Source organism: Bicyclus anynana, chromosome 12, assembly GCF_947172395.1.
Source record: "Bicyclus anynana chromosome 12, ilBicAnyn1.1, whole genome shotgun sequence".
NCBI lineage: Eukaryota > Metazoa > Arthropoda > Insecta > Lepidoptera > Nymphalidae > Bicyclus > Bicyclus anynana.
The window spans coordinates 15,147,082-15,170,018 of record NC_069094.1 but is presented as its reverse complement, the minus strand read 5'-3'; the positions used below and the strand labels follow the sequence as shown (position 1 = coordinate 15,170,018).

The window sequence follows — 22,937 nt, the reverse complement described above, 5'->3', positions numbered from 1 at the left end:
ATAAGTTTTTTACTGCATTATCTCTCATGATTACTTAAAAAAAATATATTTATATTTTGCCAGATCTGAAGCAAACGCGTCCTCTTGTTTCAAATTTGGATAAAATAAATAGACATTAAAAATATATGTTATTAATTAGGTATATTTTATTTTTAATAAAGCTTAATAATTACAATAGTAAAATGTATGATTTATAAATAAATCTTAACATTATGTACATAATATTATTACATTAAAATAAATAACATTAAATTATATTATAGGAATAAGTAAATTACTTGTTTATTTACGACCTCCTTAAAAACTATAGACTAGAAGTTATAAAAACTAGCGAATGCCCGCGACTCCATTTGCGTGAAATACGGTGTCTTACAAATCCCAGGGGAACCGTGACTTTTTTCCAGATCTAAAGTAATCTAGCGTAAAACCTACGTCCATTCTAAATTTCAGCATAATTGGTTCAGTAGCTGAGACGTGAAGTAGTAAAAAACATACTTACACACACACAAACTTTCGCCTTTATAATATTAGTATGAACAATGATTGTGTTATAAACTGCCTGACGCCTGCTACTCTATGAATTTTTTCGGGTCATAAAGTAACAAATGTTCTAATACAGGTACAATATACATATCTTTTTATAAAAAATCATCGAAACCGGTTCAGCGTGCATTGATAACAGACAAACCGACTTTCGGATTTATAATAATTATTAGAATTTATTTAGACATATCTCATTACATTATTATTATTGAATAAGGCACTAAAATGGCACAATTTGTCATACAGTCGGAATCACACACACCATTGCATTACAGATTATTAAAACATTTATTTGAAAAATATTAAACAAAAATATCATAATTTTAAATAATATTAATTATTTAATATTTTTAGGTGATGACCATTCTATAATATACGAAAAATAAATACAAGTGTTATGATAAAAAACTCCATCAAAAACCAACGCTAAGCATGGTCACCATCTAAAAGATAAATGCATCCAATTCAATCAAACGATCACCCCATCGATCTCCTATTAAATAGTGGATGCACAATCAGCGATCATAAACGTCCCCACTCAATGAGTGCCAAACACAACTTCTTGGCACTCAATTCATGTACTTGCATTAGCAAATTCAACCTTAAAATTCAATTCTTAAGGTTGAATTTGCTCTGAATTTGGGATTTTATTGAATATCGGACTATATTTAAAGGCCATTAGGTATAATTTTCTTTAGCAATAATTCTAAAACTGTCAAAGTAAATTTGGTCAGTTTTTAAGTGAAATTTTCTACATGATTGTGCGTCCTTTTATTTTATGAGGTCCCACTTAACCCACATCTATATGGCATACAGTAAGTATAATAAATTAAATTTATACCTAATACAAATACCTATCCTAAATTTAAACTTTATTAATAAACAATATTGAATAACATTTTATTATTAGATATTTTTAGGCAGTGTTTATTTAAAGATAATAATTAATACATTTTTTTATTATTATACTGTATCACTTACATTAATGTTATTAAAATTAGAACTGCACTTAATAAAGTAGTAAACGGAATAAATGCTACAACTCCTCTGCCTGTTGGGATTGGTGACGGCGTAATTGGAATCTGAAAAACGAAATAAGTTTTTTAACATAAAACTAGAACAGACTTCATAGATGTATTAGCAGTTAGCAGTAATTTTGGTTTTAACACAAAATTACAAAACCGATTTTCATTAAAATAAAATGTAACCAATTTGGGAGCATTAAGTACTCTTTCAGGAAAAAAGATTTTCAAAATTGGTTAAGAACGAAGTTATGAGGTAAGAAACATACGCGTGTAACTGAGAACCTCCTCCTTTTTTTGAATAAGGTTAAAAAACATCAATGTAGAATCTATAACGAAACTTTTAATGAAAAATAATTAAAACAAAATTAGAAAAAACGTTAAATATGGCAAATTGTAACTTTGACGGCAACTCCAGACATAGTGTAGGCCATGTACAAGAGGCCTACGTCTTGCAGTGGACGTTCTGATAACTGATAATGATTATGATGATGATGGACGATGGGGATTATGATTATGGAGATTCAGAGGGCCTAGTGGCAGTTAGATACTGTTACTATAGCGTTAAAGTAATTGAAACAGCGCCATCTAGTGGCACAACTATTTCAGTTCCATATAAATTCGCGTTTACGTCAACGCGATAGTAACAGTATGAAAATATTGAAAACTCCCACTAGGCAGACTGATGATGATGAAAGATACACTTTAATATACTTCTATATATTTACTCATTATTAATAACTCATGGCCACAGTAAAAGGACTGAAAGCAAATCAGCAAAATAGGTAAAGATTATTTTAAGATTCTTTAGAAAAAACTTACCTCTGTTGTCGTAGTTGTCGTGGTAGATTTCATAATTGGCAGAGGCTTTGGCTCCCCTTTTGGAATTCTGTACAAAAATTTGTTTTCCAATCGCCTGGAATAAAAATAATAACAACTTTTCAGATATACATTTTAAAAACTATATTTTATACTAAAATACGGAGATAAAATATAACCTATGACACTCAGAAATAACGTGACTTTTAATGGTAAAAGAATTTTCAAAATCCGTTTATAATCTACAGACATTTACCGTGCCAGACACGTGCCGTTGCAGACAAAATAATATTCTATACAGTGTTTATTGACGTATTTATATCTAAGGTAACGAGGCTGCGCAGACGTTGACAGACAGTACTCGTAGATACGTAATAAACACTGTATAGAAGAATATTATTTTGTCTTTCACGGCACATGTCTGGTACCACAGAACAGACAACGCTAAAAGCCGACGCTTTTAGCAATAGAAGTAGCAAAGGGGCGTGGCCCGCGTACACCCGGGTGTGCGGAACATCGCAAGCGTGTCCGCGCATGTACTAGCAGTCTAGTTTTGTTCTGTGACAAAAGGAATAAATAATATTCAACTCTAAAGTAAGGGTGACATTTCATTTTTCACTAAATATTAAACAGTCATTTAGGCCACGCCCCTGGGTACGCTGGTTTCAATACTAAGAATTGACACTTTATAAATCTAGTTACTTCTTATATCTGTGTCTGGTACGCTAAATATCTGTAGATATAAACAGATCTTTAATCGTAGATTATATGTCGGTAATTTTATTTATTAGAATTTTAACTCACCACAAATGTTCAGCGCTGGTTTTGTCTTCTAATTCGCATCTGCTCAAATTCCCACCAATATTACTTTTGCCTCCCGAGAAGAAGTAGTAGTAGAATGTTTCACGATAATCTGGATTAAGCCTGAAAGCAATTGTATATTTAATTTAATTTCAGTTTTCCAAAACTATCAAAAGAAGATTAAAAAAAACAGAAAAAAATATACCAAAAATTGGAAAACATTGGCTTAATAACTAAGAACTTCAACTACCCAAATAGATTTTTTACAGGACAAATCTCATAGTACATCGGTACGTACAGATTCATTGTCAATTTTTTTTTTACTCTTGATAAAGTTTTAATTATACGCCACCTGATAGAAATGTCTTACTCAATAAGTGGAATCCTCGTTTCTTTAATTTTAAGTTTGAGATTAGACTTTACTTAACACCACAATAACATAATACAATACGAGTTCCAAAAGTGCTTGTACTCGTAAGCTAAAACTACTTTGATTTTGACTATGTATTTACACGGACTACTTTATTCATTTATTTCATACCTACCTCCAATTAATTTTGTAAACAATTTATTAATCAATATTACACGGACTGCTTTATTAGTTTATTTCATGCCTCCTATTAATTTTGCTTACAATTTATTAATCGTTAGCTGACGGCCCACTGTTTCACCCGTGTAGTTCCCGTTTCCGTGAGGATACGGGGATTAAATATAGCCTATGACACTCACAAATAAAGTGGCTTTCTAGTGGTAAATTATTTTTTTAAATCGATTCAGTAAATCAGGGGATTACCGTAGGTATAGAAGTAGGTGCGAGAGGATTACCAGCAAAATCTCTCTATAACTTGCAGACCTTGACCTCTCTAGAACTGCTAAACTGCTAGTTCTATATTAAAACGAGTATCCAAAGCTGCTCTAATAGGATGCTACCAAATAATACCAAATTTGGCTGGGCAGGGAGAACAACACGAGCGGAGAAGGGGAGTATTGATCGATCCTCAAGGAATTACTTAAACCTACATCCTGTAGTCACAAGTCCAGGACTCTGCTCGGAGTTTTTCTCTCTACCACGCGATGGACCCGGCACCTGCACGGTGAATTCATGGACCACTAAGATATTCGTCTCTCTTAAAATTATTAGTTTAGATTAATTTCATACCTCTTATTAGAGCGTATTTGTTCCCGATACTGCTGGTTCATCTCGAGCAAGCACGGCTCGTACTCGACGGAGCACGCGAACTGTACTATCGTACTTCTGAACAGTCTGACGTTGCTGTGCTGCTCTAGACTCATGGTCAGTCTCTTGTATATCACGGACACTTTGGTTTGCATGAATTCCTGAAAGTAAATTCACAATAATGTTATAATTACATTATAAAAAAGCATTATTGTTTAAGTATCTATCCCAGGTTTTTTTAATGTTTTGAACATTTTATGATATTATACATAATTTATGTTATCGTTTATTATAAAGACTATACACTTATGAGGAAGTCATTGGTTCTTAAAGCACGAATTTACTTAGTTTAAGGGCCAGAATCTATCTCATTCTAAATTGTATACTGAGCAGTTTAATAATAAACATTGTTTATTATTATTCTTATTCCCTTAACAAGGAACCCTTAGTTAGGAACTTAGTGAAAGACCATGCACCTACGTGGTTAAGAGCTTAAGAATACTATAATAATTATTAAAAACCTAATCAAATACCTCATCGATATAATTCGTTAGATGGGCCCCTCCATATTAAAGAACGCACAATGTTATTTTTAATTACTCAAAGACGTGCACGCACATCTTGACTTAGTATACAACAAGCGCATGCTGTGACTTTAAAAATATTTTACTGTTTTTTTCTTGTTTAATCCCTTAATTATGCCTTCGTGATCATTTTGGAAGTGTAAAAACACAAGCCGCAACACGAATATAATGAGAAAGTTGTTACTTTTCATTCGTAAGTATTTGCGAAACCAATGACAATTACGCGACACTTCTGGGCCCATCTAACGATCTACGATCGATGAAATACCTAACATAGTGGCAACGTCGTCAATGTTAATGAAATTTAAAAATGTTTACCTTCCATTCTTCATACAGAGTTCGAGTCATCTTAACTCCTTCAGTCTTCAGTAAATCGAAGCCAGATACTACTGACTCCCACACCACGTGACTGAGTTCCTTGTTTAAGTAATCCAATACTTCTAGTGCAATGTCTTCACGTAAGCTGCCAGCCGCAAACAATGCGAACACGTCGTTTACGATCTTTAAAATTTAAATTAAGTAAAATTAATTTAAGAAACAAAAAAAAATATTCCAACTAGTTCATCATCAGGTTTCACCTGCGTAGTTCCCGTTGCCGTTAGAATACGAGGATGAAAAAAGATGGACACTCACTAAAATGTGGCTTATTAGTATTATATTTTCAAAATTGGTCCAGTAAATCCTGAGAGAAAACTTCCTAGAAACCACAAACTTTACCTCTTTACAATATGTGTATGATAGACTAGTTGGTCTGCTTTACATTTTCGGAATAAAAAGTTGCCTTATATTGCTCTAGATTATAATCAAGGGAATATTGATTATATCTAAAAGATATGGCAAATATTCTTTTAAATCTCTTCCTATTAAGAAATCAAGAAATGCTTGCTTACAACAAACGTAAGTTGCGGGTAATTTTCATTGTAAACTTAATTTTAAGGATTTCCTGCATGACCTAGGCCTTTAGGAGGATAAGCTCTAGATTGGGAGCTTAGGGTGTTGGTCCTAGTGTGTATTACTATTTTTTAATTATGGTGGTTAATGAAAATCTCCTATAAAATAAAGGATTTACAAATATACGAACTTGTGCTCTGTTCAGTTCATCTATAAATGTATGGTCGTCCTGTAACGCCTTAGCAATCAGTCGCCATGTCTCTTCATCATAATTAACTCTGTAGTATCCTGGAAATAATAAAAAAAATATTGATTTAAATACGTAACTATTATGTAATAATAATTTTATGTTAATTCTAACTAACTAACCTAACCTAAATCGAATTTTATGTTAACTTTTTAAGTTTCTTCTTCTTAAAGTTGATTTATCTTATAGTATAAAAATAGATGTTGGCCGATTTTTAGTCACACAATCACACAAATTTCATAATAATCGGTCCAGCCATGTCGGAGGAGTTTGGTGACACGATAATTTTATATATTAGATTTTCTTTCGAAAAGTTGTTGAAAATAGCATTGTTTGACTTTAAGGTTTGCATATTGAATATCATCATCATCATTATCAACCCATATTCGGCTCACTGCTGAGCTCGAGTCTCCTCTCTGAATGAGATGGGTTAGGCCAATAGTCCACAACGCTGGCCCAATGCGAATTGGCAGACTTCACACACGCAGAGAATTAAGAAAATTCTCTGGTATGCAGGTTTCCTCCCGATGTTTTCCTTCACCGTTTGAAACAAGTGATATTTAATTTCATAAAATGCACTTGAACAATTGGAGGTGCATGCCCCGGACCAGATTCGAACCCACATCCTCCGGAATCGGAGGCAGAGGTCATATCCACTGGGCTATCACGGCTTCATATTGAATATACTTTGTATATATTATTATGATTGATATATACTAATATTATAAAGCTGAAGAGTTTGTTTGAACGCGCTTATCTCAGGAACTACTGATCCGATTTTAAAAATTCTTTCAGTGTTAGATAGCCCATAGATCGAGGAAAGCTATAGGTTATATATTATCTCCGTATTCTTTCGGGAACGGGAACCACGCGGAAAAAACCGCGCGGCGTCAGCTAGTGATTGATATTATAAAAAAAATCGTCATACGAATATCAAAGGGAACTATAATGTGATTGTTTATAACACACTAGGTGTGGGTAGCCGCAAGCAACGACGCGTAGGCAGAGAATAGCAATCGGCCCAAAATAGTCTGTTTATTGCTATAACGAGCCGCGGCCAAGGATACGGCGGATGTATGCCAGTGTGCCAATGGTAGAACACTCAAGTTCACGAAGTCTTGTAAAACGTTTATTGATGTGGGATATTTAAATTAATATTTTTGTTTCTGGAATGGTTGTTATCAAAAATTCTCAAGGTTAACTAGAATGTGCTAGATTCGTCACATAGAAGTTCCTTTTTGGATTTCAGAAATTTAATTTGTATTTATAATACATAGGTAACTAAAAATTTGTTGTGTTTGTAAGTCCATGCAAGTGGCCTATGTCCAGCAGTGGACAGCAGGCAGTATTGAATTCGTATCGTACTTTTACTCTTTAATTTATTCTACTAATATCATTAATGCGAAACTTTGTATGGATGTTACCGACGCCACGACTACTAAACCGATTTCGCTGAAATGTTGTCTTAAAAAAAACATGGTTTTTGAGAGTTTTGCGAAAACAAATTGATTGTTATGATGGTATAAACTCTTTCACGCAAAATCTACTGAATGGATATGACTGTTATTCGGAAACAATTGGCGGAAAACTTATTTTTAGGTGGACGAAGAGACGAAAATCATCTATACCTACATATCTTGATGAGTACTGTTTACCAACAAAGAAATTAGAAATGAAGGTAGAACACATAATTCTCTCTCTCTCACACAAGAGGTAGAGCATGTAATTTCATAACTTATTTATTTTTAATTATGTATGGTTCGTTTATCAAATGTAATATAAAATATATTACCCATAACTAATTGTTCTAAGCTTATTAATCAAATTTATTTTCATTAATATAAGAACAAGTTATTTATAATAATTATTAGGTGTGAAATGACTAGTGATTTATACCCTCATTTTTAATTCGTTTGTTGGTAAACAGTCCTCATCAAGAAAGGCTGTAGTATAGTTTAGTTTATCTACTTCCACTTTTAGAACAAAATATTACCTGAAGCATTTCTATTCAATATAATCCAACCACCATTAAGGTTTTCACGGAAGGTGTATGTCTGGCTTCCGATAGTGAACCTCGGTTGGAAGCAGTTGAAACAGTTCTGGTTGTGCTGAACGATGTAAGAGATGGGGATGAGGTAGTTAGAGTCGACTCTATCTTTTTCGATGTAACTGAATCTGACCTGTAAATAGAAATTGAGATATATAAAAATATAATAAATTACAAAATGATGTATGCTTTAGTGTAACTATGTCCGGTAATTGAAATAGTGAAAAACTGAATTAATAAAATACAATAAGATGCAAAATACAGTTATCTTATTGTATTTTATTAATTTAGTTATTCTCTATTTTAATTACTTTACAGGGACTTAAAACTAATTTAATTAACTAAAAAAAATAAAGATTTTTACAAAAACTAAAATAAATGAAATTTTTCGTTGAAATTTGTGGATTGATATAGAGAATTTTACATTAACTTATATGACCGACCATTTCGGGCCCAGTAGGTTACAGAAAAAAATAGGCGTAAAATACTTGATTTTATAATAATTCGAAATTACCAAAAATAATGAGAATTTACTTGTTATGTTTGAAAAATAGAAACATTTTTTAAAAGGTTATCGTTTTTTTTGTTGAAATCGTGCATTTTGATGTGGATATATTTTGATTGGCTAGGCAATTTTCAGTGAAACTGAAATTAAAACAGTTTTAAATTCATATTTTCTTATTATTTAATAAATGATAATATTTTGTGAGTGGTATTCGTAATATTTTAGGCCCAGCGATGTATTAAAAATAGTCAGCCTCCTTACGTAAAGTTTATACCAATTGAATTCCAAATTGAATAATTCTCTCGTGTGACCTTCACAAATTGCATTAATTTACGTCTGCCTCTGTAATAGTGATTAACGCCGCTTTGATCATTCAATGAAGTCATTCCAATTACATTAAACTAGCAACCAGCCCCGGCTTTGTAGAGGTAACAGTTATTCTTTAAAACCAAAGGAAATGGTCCTTTTCAGGTCCATTCTTGTACCCTGTATCATTCAAATTTAAAAATACAAGAATTTTATTAAAAACTATGTAAATTAATAAATATCTAAAGAAACTAAATCAAAAGAAATTAATAAAATTAAAACCCAAGTTTTTGAGTTATATCAAGATGGCCCCCTTAAAGCAACAATGACATAACAAATGACAGCAAACGTCAAATCGACTACTACATTGAAAACGTCATCAATCATGTTGCATTTCATGGGAGATAAAGAATATTATTTCGAAAGAATTAAAGTAAATTCGAAGACTTGTAATCAAAAATAGTTAAAAAAAAAATCTTTTATTTCCGCCAGGGTACAATGACTGATCTTTGGCTCCATACAATTTTAGAGCATCTCATTTGAAGATGATAAATACAAAATTCATACTTAAGTTTCTAATATTAGCCCCGAAAAATTCAGTACTACATTGTATTACACATTGTATACGTTTTGATTTGTATTAATTTAGATTATTTTTATAATTTTTTTTAGATTGTCCCATAAAATGTGGTAGAATAATAATGAAATTAATAAATACCTGCTTCATCTGCACTGCGTTAGGTGTCCTATCCCTCAGGACCAGAACGTTTACAACAGGATACCCGGACTGATGGAACCAAGAGTTCAACACCCTGGATGAAGTAGATCCGTTGAAGAATTGATGGAAGCATTCAACCGTGTCATGGTCAAGGCTAGCCATAAAGTCTATAAGGGATATGTCTTTGCCTCTTCTGAAAAACACAGATAAACTCAATTTACTTACCGATATATAGAAATTAGAAGCGCTATTTTTGTAACGATGTTTTTATAACTCAACAGTGTATCTCGAATTCATTTATTTTCTCTCTTTATCTCTAACATTATAGCAAAAATGAGACGTGATAGCGCAGATATATGACTCCTGCCTTCGATTCGGAGAGCATGACTTTATATTTACAACCATAACCTATTTGTAAATATGCCCAAACGATTTTAAAGTGTTTCATCATCTAATGATTTTAAACTTATTTCGTGGTTGTTCATTATGAATATTATTTAAACGGGTACATACCACGATAGAACGAGATTTTTTTTTAAAGAGGTAAAGAGGGTAGATCGATTCTGCCCCTAACAGCTGATTTCAACTTCGCATCTCGCAACTTCAGTCCCGTCGTGACCACGATCCATGCAACTGGGTCAAAATATCGACACTAAAAAATCTCGTTCTATCGTGGTATGTACCCGTTTAAATAATATTCATAATGTTTCATCACCATTTACCATGAGCTAAAATCATTTAGCATAAAAATATTACTAACCTGCTATTGATATAGTTCACCAGAGCCTGATGAAACTTTTCCGTTCCAATCCAATTCTCAACCATCCACAACAACGAAGCTGTCTTCGTTGTCACCAGATCTTTGTATCTATTTGGTATTTCGATAGCTAATGTTCTATTGAAAGATGCAAGTGCTGGTGTAGTATGAGCCCAGTCTATGGCCATAGCTTTGTGTTTCATTTCCAATCCATATATACCGATTGGTAGCCTTTGCTTGTATGATACCATTCCGTTATTGTACTGTGAAAGAAAAACCAAAATAAATTTTAAGTAGATGTAGGTTACTTTTTATAGAAGCACTACTAAAATGTCATTTTTTTTCTGTTTGTACTGATTCTGCTACCAGGAAAACATAGTATATTTATTTTGAGAGCCAGTAATACTCAGCAGTTGACTGTGATGGTTGCCGGTTTAACATCTTTGCCTCAGGTCCACAGAAAAACTAAAAATGCACATTGTTCTATATACTCTGGACCTCATCAGTCTCCAGACTAAGATTTAGTCTACGTCGTAATCATCATTTCATATTGGTGCATCAACACAGTAACCAATGGACGTCCACTGCTGTGGCGCTTAAATGCGACCAAAGAAATAACATCTTGAGGAGATAAAGACAAAATTCAACCAATGGCGGTGCAGTCTGTAATACAGCTCTCTTTCATTGTGTTGGTAAGAAAGAGATGCGGCTGGTACAACTCCGACGCCGTTGAACGAATTTTTGCCTATGTTTCTCTTCACTGTTCGAATGTTAGGACCACAAACATTTTGTAGAGAAAAACACCACGATCTTGAACCGCCTGAAAACATTGACTCCCTCAATTAACTTGATGTAGTCAGTCCATCTAGTGGGAGGTCGAGCAAAATAACTATTTGCTCCGCCCATAGTCAGTTTCATGAGTTTTTTTAAGCCTAAATAATGATTTTGACTTACTTGAGTTAACAAATAATATGCTAAGTAACCAGCAACGCCCTCTTTAAACCATTCTTCTTTCCATCTCGTTCGCTGAACCTCCCCTGGGTTACCCAGCCATATCCGACTCAACTGCTGAGCCAGCTCAAACTTCATCCTCTCCATTTGCTTTATGCTCGTCAATTCGTTGATGTAAGCTAATCTTGTGTCACTAGAATATAAAAGTTCAGTTTCTTTACACGCATTTTTTTAACCACCTTTACATTTCAAATTATTATTTGTTCTTATTCCGCATCATCAAGCCATCACGTAAAAGGACAAAGGCCTTTTGTAGGGACTTCCAAACATCACGATCACATTTTTTAACCACCTTTACGTTGCAAATTATTATTTGTTCTAATTCAGAATCATCAAGTTATCATGTCAAAGGACATATAGGCCTTTTGTAGGGACTTCCAAACATCACGATCCTAAGCCGCCTGCATCCAGTGAATCTCTGCGACTCGTTTGATGTCGTCAGTCCACCTGGTGGGGGGTCGACCAAAACTGCGCTTTCTTGTGCAGGGTAGCATTTCCAGCATCCTGGACCCCTATGTCCATTGGCACTTTAAAATTATGTGCCCGACGCCCGCTGTGTGACTCTGAGCATTACTATGAGCCTTTTTGTTCAAATTATGATTTCATAAATCCTAAAATAGGTTTCCTTTAAAACCAACAAACATAATGACTATTCTGAAACGTAACAGCTGTTTTGGTTTTCATTTGACCTTGTTCAACTTTAGAATTACATTTGCTGAAGTATTTTAAAAATAAACACTCCTGTGTATTATAAATTAGAGTGGTACGAATAATATTTCTTTACGTAAATGAATACTTGTTCTATTACCAGAATATTAGTAAGCGGTGTGTATTTTGTGGGTGACTTTGTCTTCCCCTTCGAACCGATGTTTACTTTCCTTTTACGACCACTTGGTTACTGTCGGTCATGAGTAGACTACTTAACGTGCTCTCTAAGGCACGGCGGTCAGCACGAAGAAATGAAAAGCGGGCCATGCTAACCACGTAGTTCAGGGGTTGTTTTTAGTCCGTGAAAGGCAGACATGTCCTGCTGGCTAGCCGGAAAAAGTCCGGTGAGATTCTTCCTCCCCGACAATGAAAAGAACAAAATAGGCACGAGAGTGTAACGCCACCAACATCTATAAGCCCAGGCTGGGAATTTGAACTGAAAATTTATTAGAAAAAAGAACAGCTCAGTATGTCTAGCTCTGGATCCAGGACCTCTTGATCCGATGTCACATAGGCTAAACACTGAACTAAGAAAACAGTCGACTATTACTATAAAATAATCTCTGTTCATACCTATTAGTAAGCAAATTCCAGCTACCAATCTCATAGCCATGTAATATTCTCGGCACAGACACTACGTTTATGGGTCCATTGACAAGTGGTCTATTGATCGCTGCGTATTCATGGATCAAGTTGATTATAGTTTCTCCATACACTAATATGAAATCGTAATGCTTCAAAGTAGATCCAGGTGCCCAGATGACTAGAGTATCGTTGGTCTTCTTCGCTGTGGTCTGCCGACTGCCGAATTTGGAGTGGTGGAAACCAACCTGGTATAATGCTACTTGTGGGGAAGGTATATACTCGATTATTGTATAACCGTTCGATTGTCTGGAAAGAAAATATAGCGGTTATTTAATTTATCGAAATCTATAATGGTTTCCTGATTTCTTTAACGACAAATCTTCGCAATGCTATTGAGTCTGATATTAACAGATCCGAGAGAACTATTTTCTTTCTTTTCTATGTATTTTTTTAATATTCTACGCAACCCAATTTGAGTGGCGAGTACTTTTATTTATTCCCACAGTGACGTCCTGCCGTTGATCGAATTATTTTGGTCTTACATTTTACTCTCGCTCGGGTCTGGTCTGGGAACTGTTTAGTTGCCTGCAATGAGTACATCTAATGGATTAAGCGTTCCGGTACGATGCCGTTTAAGAACCAGTCAGGAGTGCATGATAAAACTACAGTACTTCGAAATGTACATCTCACCTAATAGTAAGTGATGATGCAAATCTAAGATGAAAATCCACACCCCTTTCGGTTTCTACACGACATCGCACCGTAACGTTCACTTGGCGGTACATCTTTGACGGTAGGGCGGTACCTTTGGCTAGTTACCTCCCATCAGCCAGATCTGGATCAATTAAGAAAACCTTTACCTTTACTTTTTTTATCGAACCCAGGACCTCCGTCTTGTAAATCCACCGCGCATATCACTGCACCACGCAGGCCATCGAAATCAGGTGAGATTGCAGCCCAGCTACTAGTAAATAAAAAACACGCTTCTAATAGGCTTGGGAAAGGAAATATAAGATGACGTACCGATAATCTGCTCCTCCATACAAGGTACCGAGCACACTTTTAGACCACCGCTTTAGGCGCATACTTCAAATGGATATGAATAGTACGTAATTGCATTTGTAGTAAAGGTGCATTCACATTGCTTTAGTTAATAATTAATCACCATTAATAAGCTATTGTATAGTTTTTATTGCGGGTTTTGAGCGCGGCGACCGAATCAAGAAATTCCGTAACGAAAACAAACCTAACATCCTAGCTGTGCATCAAGTTAATACAATAATTTCGACGTTATCATATCGACTCAACTTGACAAATGGTGTAAAACTAAGGGGCAACTTATTAAACCAGAATTCGATTCCAGCTCAACGTATACACATTTTTTTTTTATTCTTTTATTTTTTTATTTGCTAAATAAATAAAATACTGCATAAATAATTATAATTGCATAAGTTGATAAAAAATGTTATGCAATAGCTTTACCGCGGCAGTTCCCGAGTGCCAAACGTATTTTTTTTATATTCTTTACAAGTTAGCCCTTCACTGCAATGCAATCTCACCTGATGGTAAGTGATGATGCAATCTAAGATGGAAGCGGGCTAACTTGTTAGTCGTAGGATGAAAAACCACACCCATTTCGGTTTCTATACGACATAGTAGCGAAACGCTAAATCGCTTGGCGTTACGGCTTTGGGCGGTAACTAGCCACGACCGAAGCTTCCCATCAACCAGAGCTGGACAAATTAAGAAAACCTCAATCGACCCAGCCAGGGATCGAACCCAGGACCTCCGTCTTGTAAATCCACCGCGCACTGTGCTACGGAGGCAGTCACTAATTCTTTATTATTCCTGTTCCAAATAGTCCAATTCTACGGATATTTCTACTTATGTAAAATTATTAAAAAAATAATATAACACACCTTTACAGTCTGTCAAGGTTTTTCTAGAAATAAATCAATTTCTTCATACTGGAACCTAATGGCAACTAGATCTTTAGCAAGTTTTTATAGAATAACTTTCTCTTTATCAACTTAAACGGTAAAGTACACGTAAATAGAAAATTGTACAACTCTCTGATATTTAATTTGATCTCTTGTAATCGTATCTATCACACGCTGTCGTTCAATCAAGCCCTTAATGTCTATCCTTATAAAGTCAGAACTACATATGTGATAAGTGGTTGTGGAAATTGTGCCATTTCTTGTCACTTACTTGAACAACAGTATGAGTCAACTTCTTCATACATGCATTAAAGTACTGCATACCCTAAGAGTTGTCTTCTTAGTGCTTATGAAATACAGATTTTTCCACTTTGCTTAATTTTATTACAAGTGCATACCCTGATTGATAACCTTATACACACCAAATCAACTATATGTAATACTATCGGACGCCCGCGACTTCGTGGAATTCAGTTTTTCACAAATCCCGCGGGAACCATGTGGGGTTCAAAAGTTAATCCAGAGTAACAACAACAAACATATTAAACATACACACACACAAACTTTCATCTGTATAATATTCGTATGACTTTCGACGAGTGATCGAAAGTCGACCTTAGGAAGTGCTGACCGTGGCGAAAATTATTGTAGACTATCGGACACCCGCGACTTAGTCCGCGTGGAAATCAATGTAAATTTTCAAACCCTATTACACCACTTTAAGGGTTGAATTTTAAAAATTCTTCAATCACATTATATTCCGTATCTTTTTTATGATTTATGAACATTTTTAAAACTAAAAGTAACTCTAAAAATTAAGGACTTTCCCTACAAACTTTCAACCCCTATTTCACCTATTCTTATTTTAGAGTTAAAAAGTAACCTCTGTTTTGCTCCAAGGTCCCATAATACTAAAAAACATCTTGATCGGTTCAGCCGTTATGCCGTGAAATAGGTAACAGACAGACAGACTTACTGTCGCATTTATAATATTAGTATAAATATAGATTAAATTGTCTTTCAAAATATAAGAAAATATTGTTCAAGGTATTAGTAGCCTTGGTATGTCTCTCATTTATTTATTTAACTTTTTTTTAATTTAAACAATGTTAATATAAAAATATAATACAAAACACTATTAAAAATTTATAAAAAAATAAACCCTCCCGCTGCGGGACATTTGAGTGCCCAAGCAACCGGTGATCAGGGCTCCAGAGTGAGGAACCTCCTCACAATACGCGCCGTCTCAAGAATCACTGCCTTCTGTATCCCTTGACCTAACAGTTAAGTGAAAGCTTCTTAAGATGTTGGTCGAAGCTTTTCGCTAGAAAATCGTTGACTGAAACAACCATCGGAACAATAACAGTTGACTCAACATTCCACATGGCGGTAATCTCGTGAGCAAGGTCCAAGTATTTTCAGTAGCCTTAATATTAGTATGTTGGGATCACAGATCACTATAGGTTTGGATACCTACTGTCGTTTCTGTTCGTCGGCGATCACTAGGCTCGTGTTGCAGTACTGCAGGCTGGGGTGTGGTGACGTCACGTACACCTTGAACTTGAATACTGCCTCAAACTGCGGGTTGTCGAAACACGGGAAGAAGTATTTGGCCTTGTTCGGTGAAAGGCGAGTTGTGAAGAGATATCTGTAAATGAAAGAAAAATTATCATCAGCGTCATTACCAGCTATTTTTAACCGACTTCAAAAAAAGGAGATTTTTCCAGATTGGTCCCATTTAATTTTCATGAAAATCGGTTCAGTAGTTTTGTGTTAAAATGAAAATAACAAACTGTGTCGCTTTCGTTCATTAAGCTAGGACACACTAAAAACATAAAAATAAAGTCTTTTTTACAAAAAAATTGAACCAACTTCAAAATCACAAAAATAAACTAAAAAGCGAAAAATAACATCGTATGTTCTACCCTGATCACTTTGAAGGCAGTAACGCATTAGCTAAAGTCGATGTCATTATGTTTTAGGATTTAAAGACAGTTCTTTGACGTGGTTCTTTCTGAAACGGTTGTATTTAATACGTCACTGGTTTAGCACCGCCTTCAAACTGATCAGAAGGTAGCACATACGGTGTTATTTTCGCTTTTTAGTTTATTTTTGTGATTTTGAAGTCGGTTTAATTTTTTTGTTACTAAGATTTTATTATTGATCAAGTATATAACTAACCTCTACCTTTACAGTAAAGGGCCTGACCTATTTTTTACTCGTGGATATTAGACATAGCTAAGCTCGAATTCAGGTTGTCTGGCTTCGTAGTAATGTATGACTATGCAACCATCTTATTAAACGCGAAAAAGAGTTTGTGCGGTACGGTTCAATGCCTAATCCACTAAACCGATAAAAAAACCTTTTGTCAATGGAAAGCTACACTATTAAATAATATAAGCTATATTTTATCTCAGTAGGTACACCAACGGGAACATGAAAAACGATCTTCAAACCGATCCTCAACGAAAAAATATTTTCGATAAACAGACAGATAGACGAACAACAAATTTATCCGGGTTAAATTTTTCTGGTATTGAACCCTAAAAAAACGTCAAATGTTAAAAAAACGTCGATTCTCGCCCTCATTCGAACGAGAGTTTTTTTAAACGGGCGTTAAAAAGCGTTCAAATATAGTATGAAGTTAAATGAAGGTCTATATCCAACACCCAAAATTTAAAATGCAATGCTCGAAAAGGAGCGTCGCGTTTTTAAAACTCTAAAAAAACAAAAACTTGGGAATTAATTTGTTCTATTTGAACGCCTCTTTAACGTCCGTTAAAGATCGCTCGTGCGAATGGGGGCTTAAAGTATAAAAACGTAGACCGGAAAACCGTTTAAACAATAACCCATTAGGTACGAGATGATCCATTTCATACACAGAACCACACAAGACTATTATAGTTCTGTGGGTTCAAATATAACTGAATGGTCTATTAATAGTAATGCGTGTCTGTGTCACGGTCGAGCGGGCGACCTTGGAGGATGTTGGACTAGATTATCTGTCGCCATAACGGAATGGTTGCTCTGTTTGCAGGTTATGTGCTGTGGCTATATAATTGGGATCATTATTTAACCTCTCGTATATTTATTTACCGAATATATATTTTTATATTTATTTACTACCCAGTGATTTACGGAGAGCCGTGATAGCCTAGTGGATATGACCTCTGCCTCCGATTCCGGAGGGTGTGGGTTCGAAATCGGTCCGGTTTACCTCCAATTAATTAAGAAATTAAATATCACGTGTCTCAAACGGTGAAGGAAAACATCGTGAGGAAACCTGCATACCAGAGAATTTTCTTAATTCTCTGCGTGTGTGAAGTCTGCCATTCCGCATTAGGCCACTACACTATTGGTCTAACCCCTCTCATTCTGAGAGGAGACTCGAGCTCAGCAGTGAGCCGAATATGTGTTGATAATGATGATTTACGGATCCGAGACCAAGACGATTCAAAGTCATTCAGCGGGCGATGGAGTAAGTATATCCTTGGATACTCGCTCCATCGCTCTGAGTCTTCTTCCAAGAGATTTCAAACAGTATCAGAAGCTTCCGCGAAATATATTAAACTAACGGACGCCCGCGGCTTCGTCCGCCCTTAGACCCTCAATCCAGCCCTCTCGCAAAATCCGTTCTTAGTGGACCTCTACTATCTATAAACTACCTCACTGCCACATTTTATCTTTGAAAGGCAAGTGAGAGTGAGGTTTTGAGATTTCGTGAATAACCTTTCGCATTTATATTTTAAGATATTTGTATGGGTACATATATTAGGATATTTGTATTTAGGATATATGGGTACATTTTATTCCCGTATTCTCACGGAAACCGAAACTACGCGGGTGAAACTTCGGGACATTGGCTGATATTTTACAATTTATATAAAAAAAAAACACTACATTTTTAATTTGTATGTTAGGTACATCTAGAATTCTAACGAACAGTGTCTATGAGTTTATTTCCGGTATTCTAAGAAGTACCTACAACTAATATAATTATCCCACCAGTGTTAACAAGTCTAGGTGCACTAACCAGTAACCGCGCTATTTAAACGCGGTAGTCATCGCATTCCTGCTTATTATTAATTTGCGTTGGCTCGCTTATTGGCGATGTGCAAAAAATCAATGTAAATAATACAGTTATGCAAAACGCGTTATTGAATTATTTACATACTAGTAGACGCCTCCGCGGTTTCACCCGCGTGTTTGCCGTTCCCGTAGGAATAAGGGGATAAAATATAGCCTATAGCCTTCCTCGATAAATGAGCTATGTAACACTGAAAGAATTTTTCAAATCGGACCAGTAGTTCCTGAGATTAGCGCGTTCAATCAAACAAACTCTTCAGCTTTATAATATTAGTATAGATTTACGTATGACGTCGAACTCAGTTTATGTAGTTAAATAGAGCTAATTTAGGAAATAATAGCAGACGCCCGCGACTTTGTCCGCAAGTTTATCAATGTGGTTAAAATGGGTATTCTAATTTAACCTTGAAATATAGATTATGCTATTACAGACATCTTGTAGATCAATATAAGAGTAATATTTCTTTAAGAGCCGTGATAGCCCAGTGGATATGACCTCTGCCTCCGATTCCGGATGGTGTGGGTTCGAATCCGGTCCGGGGCATGCACATCCAACTTTTCAGTTGTGTGCATTTTAAGAAATTAAATATCACGTGTCTCAATCGGTGAAGGTAAACATCGTGAGGAAACCTGCACACCAGAGAATTTTCTTAATTCTCTGCGTGTGTGAAGTCTGCCAATCTGCACTGGGCCAGCGTGGTGGACTATTGGCCTAATCCCTCTCATTCTGAGAGGAAACTCGAGCTCAGTAGTGAGCTGAATATGAGTTGATGACGACGATTTGTTTAATAAATTCTTAAAATCAAATTAAAAAAATCAAAATTCATTTATATCCAGTAGGTAGTTTACAAGCACTTTTGAAACGTCAAATTTTACAATAGCTTGGTAACTTCATTCGTAACTCTCCCGATGGTCCGCGCGGGCCGGGGAGCGTGTAGCGATGAATGAAAAATTCACGACTGATGCACTTCACTTCCCCGCACGCACGATTTCATACACGCCCAGTCTTTCCCCCCGTCGCCCGCATATCATCGAAGTGTCATCAACAAACTTGCCAGATTATGTTTGTAAAGACTCCACTACTATGCTCATGCTCCCAGACGGCTTTACTTTTTTTAGCTCTTCTAACAATTATACCAATATCCAATCAATTTACACAAAAACTTACCGAATTGTATACAAAAACCGTCCTCATGAACCATTTTATCTATTGGTGAGTCTTTGAGTATATAGCGACAGACAGACAGACACGGCGGATGCCTATATAGAACCCAGAACCTTAAGTTAAGCCAAGGCAACACCAACACCAAAATGACCAAAAGATAAACGTCAAAGTGACTCCACCCACTTACGTAAACTTAACCAAAGCAATCGATTGATTTCCGCTGGCACAACTAAAGGCCCTACAACACTAGGTATAGACCGTGGCAAGTAAGTTGAACAATGGTGGTCATCTGCGTAGGTACAATATTATTATTATAAACCAAAGTATTAGATGCGTGCTTCGTAGTGACTAATACCTACGTTAAAGGTGTCAAATAATCACAAGGGAACAAAGGTTTGACAACCAGAAGAGTAATCATAAACTTGTACTACCCTCATTTTATACACATCCAGTCATCAAAGTCTGTGTCTAATATAGTTTTTCTTAAAGTTTTAATTTCCTTTCAATGATGTACCATACTGTACACACATCGTCATTCAAGATTATTTAAAATATTAGGTAAGTTTTATTAGATTAAAAAATGTTACATACATGATTTATGCATAAAAATATGATGAAATAAGAAAATGTTTGTTCGTTCCTTAAAGGAAAATCTACATTGCACTAAAGGCAAAAGAAATATTATTGACCAAATTATACCCGACTTTTTAATCCAAAATACTCTTACTGTGGACAAATTGAAAATTAATACCATTAAGCCTAAATTTGTTAGTCTGTTTACTTTACAATATATATTTTTTAAGGTATCGCTATATGTATAAATCGTCCTGTTACAATAAATTGAATTTTGTTTTTGCTTATGTCTCCGAATTCAAATCAAAAACAGGTAATTTTTTTGTGGTTGTATAAATAAGATTTTTTTTTCCTTTGCGATTATTGAAAATTTTATACGTGATTGTAGTGGAATCAACGTATTGTTATGGTTACTTATTCGCTATATTGTTAGCACACTAAAATGTGTTACATGGTTCAATTTATAGGCCGCGTACTATACTAGTATCCTATTATGTGACTGTAGTGCTCTATTACCATTCTAAGAAATCTCAGGGTCCAATGCGTAGGAGAAGCCAGCTCACTCCAAATATGTCTGACATTGAAAATAACCGCCTTGTTTCCTTTATCTATCTACCACTTACGATCTATTAGTACTATCAAGCCGTTTCGTATTTATTCATAAAAAAATGCCATAAATACCAAATATGTAATATACGAGTATATTACATATTTGGTTGTCTATATGTATATTTGTATAGTAAGCTAGTATACACTAACATCAATACACATTTAAATAAAATTAATGTGTTTGTCTGTGATTAACTGTGTTTTATCAAGCGGTTAAAGTTATTTACACAATAAAAATACGCAGACAAACTTTTAAAAATTTTCGTCTGTCTGTCTATCTGTTTGTTGTCCGGGTAAATCTCTGGAACGATCCAACCGATTTTCTTGTGACTATGCCTGGGTTCGAGTCTTGGGTCTGGTATTTAAGATTTATCTTTCTTTCCTATAATTCTAAAAATTTTGATTATATATTTAATAATATAATAAGCTGTAAAAACAGCTCCACCGTAAAGGATGATTTAGTTACTTTTAGTTAGTCTTCCCCACTCCTAAAATAGTCGCAACGCGAATATTGATCATATAAAAAATATGGCAAATATTTTATAAAAATATATATTTTTTTTAGAGTTTTAGGACATTTTTGTAATAAATACTTACTGTTGCTTGCCGTCTTCATCGTATTGTACAAGAAATATGCCATCGCTTTCCGAACTCAATCTCTTCAGAAAGGAAATCCTTATAAAATACTGCTGCCTAGACAAACTGTATTGTTTAAGAGGCTCTCTCAAATAAATAAACAACTTTCCTCTACTATTATCAAACTCATAAGGTCTATATTCATTTACTAAATTCACATTTCCATCCAAAACTTGTACGGAATCGCGTTTAATTTCCAAATCCTTCGCATCCAGTTCAATTATATTAACATTTGGTCCATTTGCAATTATTGTTATCACTAAATCACAATCGTAATATGAATTTCCGTCCTTATATACATGAGGGATCAGAGTCAATTCGTATTGCACTGGATACACTGTGTAGTTAAGGCACTCTTCTTCTAAAACGTACGCCGAACTTGAAGATACCAATATCAAAAATATGGCAAAGATTAACATTTTTATGTCCAAACGAATTTATTGTTTATACCAAATTTAACAATAATAATTATTGTTTTCATAACACACTTATTTTTATTTGTAACAGAAACAAGAAAATCTCTTTTGAAATATAAAATTAGATCATCACATAAAATTTAAACAATTGAATTTATAAATTAATTATATGCGAATTTGAATTTAACACACCACAATATATTATTTTTAAATAATAAACAGTTCTAATTTAATTTTATAATCACTCAAACGTATTTAGTTTAAATTTTATAATGAACGCAACATTAAGATATTTTTTTTTAAATGACGTTCCAAATTTGATTTATGTCCCGCCAAACTGAAGGACGCCTTACGTCCGAAGCCAGCGCGTTCGAACTTCGAATGCGTTTCCATTCGAACGCGACGGAAAATTGGCGCCGGTAGCGACCATTTTCATTTGAGCCGTAACCTCTCTACCTTTATTTCATAATAATAAGACGGTATATTCGCTTCAATATAATGTCACGGTTCATTGTAAACTGGGTAATGGTGTATTATTTGGGCGTCGTTTGTTTATGCTTTCCCGGTTATTGCTCATACGATAAAAGCTTTTAAAACCTACTTAGAAAAAGTAAGTAAATGATGCATATAGTGTAAATAGCATCAGTAAATGAATTCTTTTCATTTCGAATCTTGATTTGACCACCCACGGATACGGAAATGCTACAAAATGCTAATGGATGCCAGCTATTCTTGCTTTATGGTATGTGTTTATTACTTTTTCCTACGTTTCATATTTCATCACACACAAT

General features: G+C 34.8%; 1 protein-coding gene across 1 annotated transcript; it reads right to left on the bottom strand.

Annotated features, from left to right (window-relative positions):
• Positions 1–124: 124 nt before the first annotated feature.
• Positions 125–22,534, bottom strand: LOC112054477 (aminopeptidase N). The gene is made up of 13 exons (XM_052884710.1): positions 21,692–22,534; positions 16,139–16,309; positions 12,710–13,027; positions 11,372–11,561; positions 10,421–10,680; positions 9,661–9,853; positions 8,078–8,264; positions 6,028–6,125; positions 5,265–5,447; positions 4,345–4,523; positions 3,189–3,308; positions 2,388–2,481; positions 125–1,625 (listed from the first exon to the last, which is right to left on the bottom strand). The coding sequence occupies exons 1-13, from the start codon at positions 22,147–22,149 to the stop codon at positions 1,521–1,523; spliced, it is 2,556 nt and encodes an 851-aa protein (XP_052740670.1). The 5' UTR covers positions 22,150–22,534; the 3' UTR covers positions 125–1,520.
• Positions 22,535–22,937: the final 403 nt, after the last annotated feature.

What these genes read in the sequence shown, in the direction of transcription:
- LOC112054477 (XM_052884710.1), bottom strand. Translation starts at nt 22,149, where the DNA reads ATGTTAATCTTTGCCATATTTTTGATATTGGTATCTTCAAGTTCGGCG. An exon ending in GCCGACGAACAGAAACGACA is followed by an intron (nt 13,028 to 16,138) that starts GTAGGTATCCAA and finishes TTTTCTTTCCAG; the next exon opens with ACAATCGAACGGTTATACAA. An exon ending in ATGAACTGAACAGAGCACAA is followed by an intron (nt 5,448 to 6,027) that starts GTTCGTATATTT and finishes TAAATTTTAAAG; the next exon opens with ATCGTAAACGACGTGTTCGC.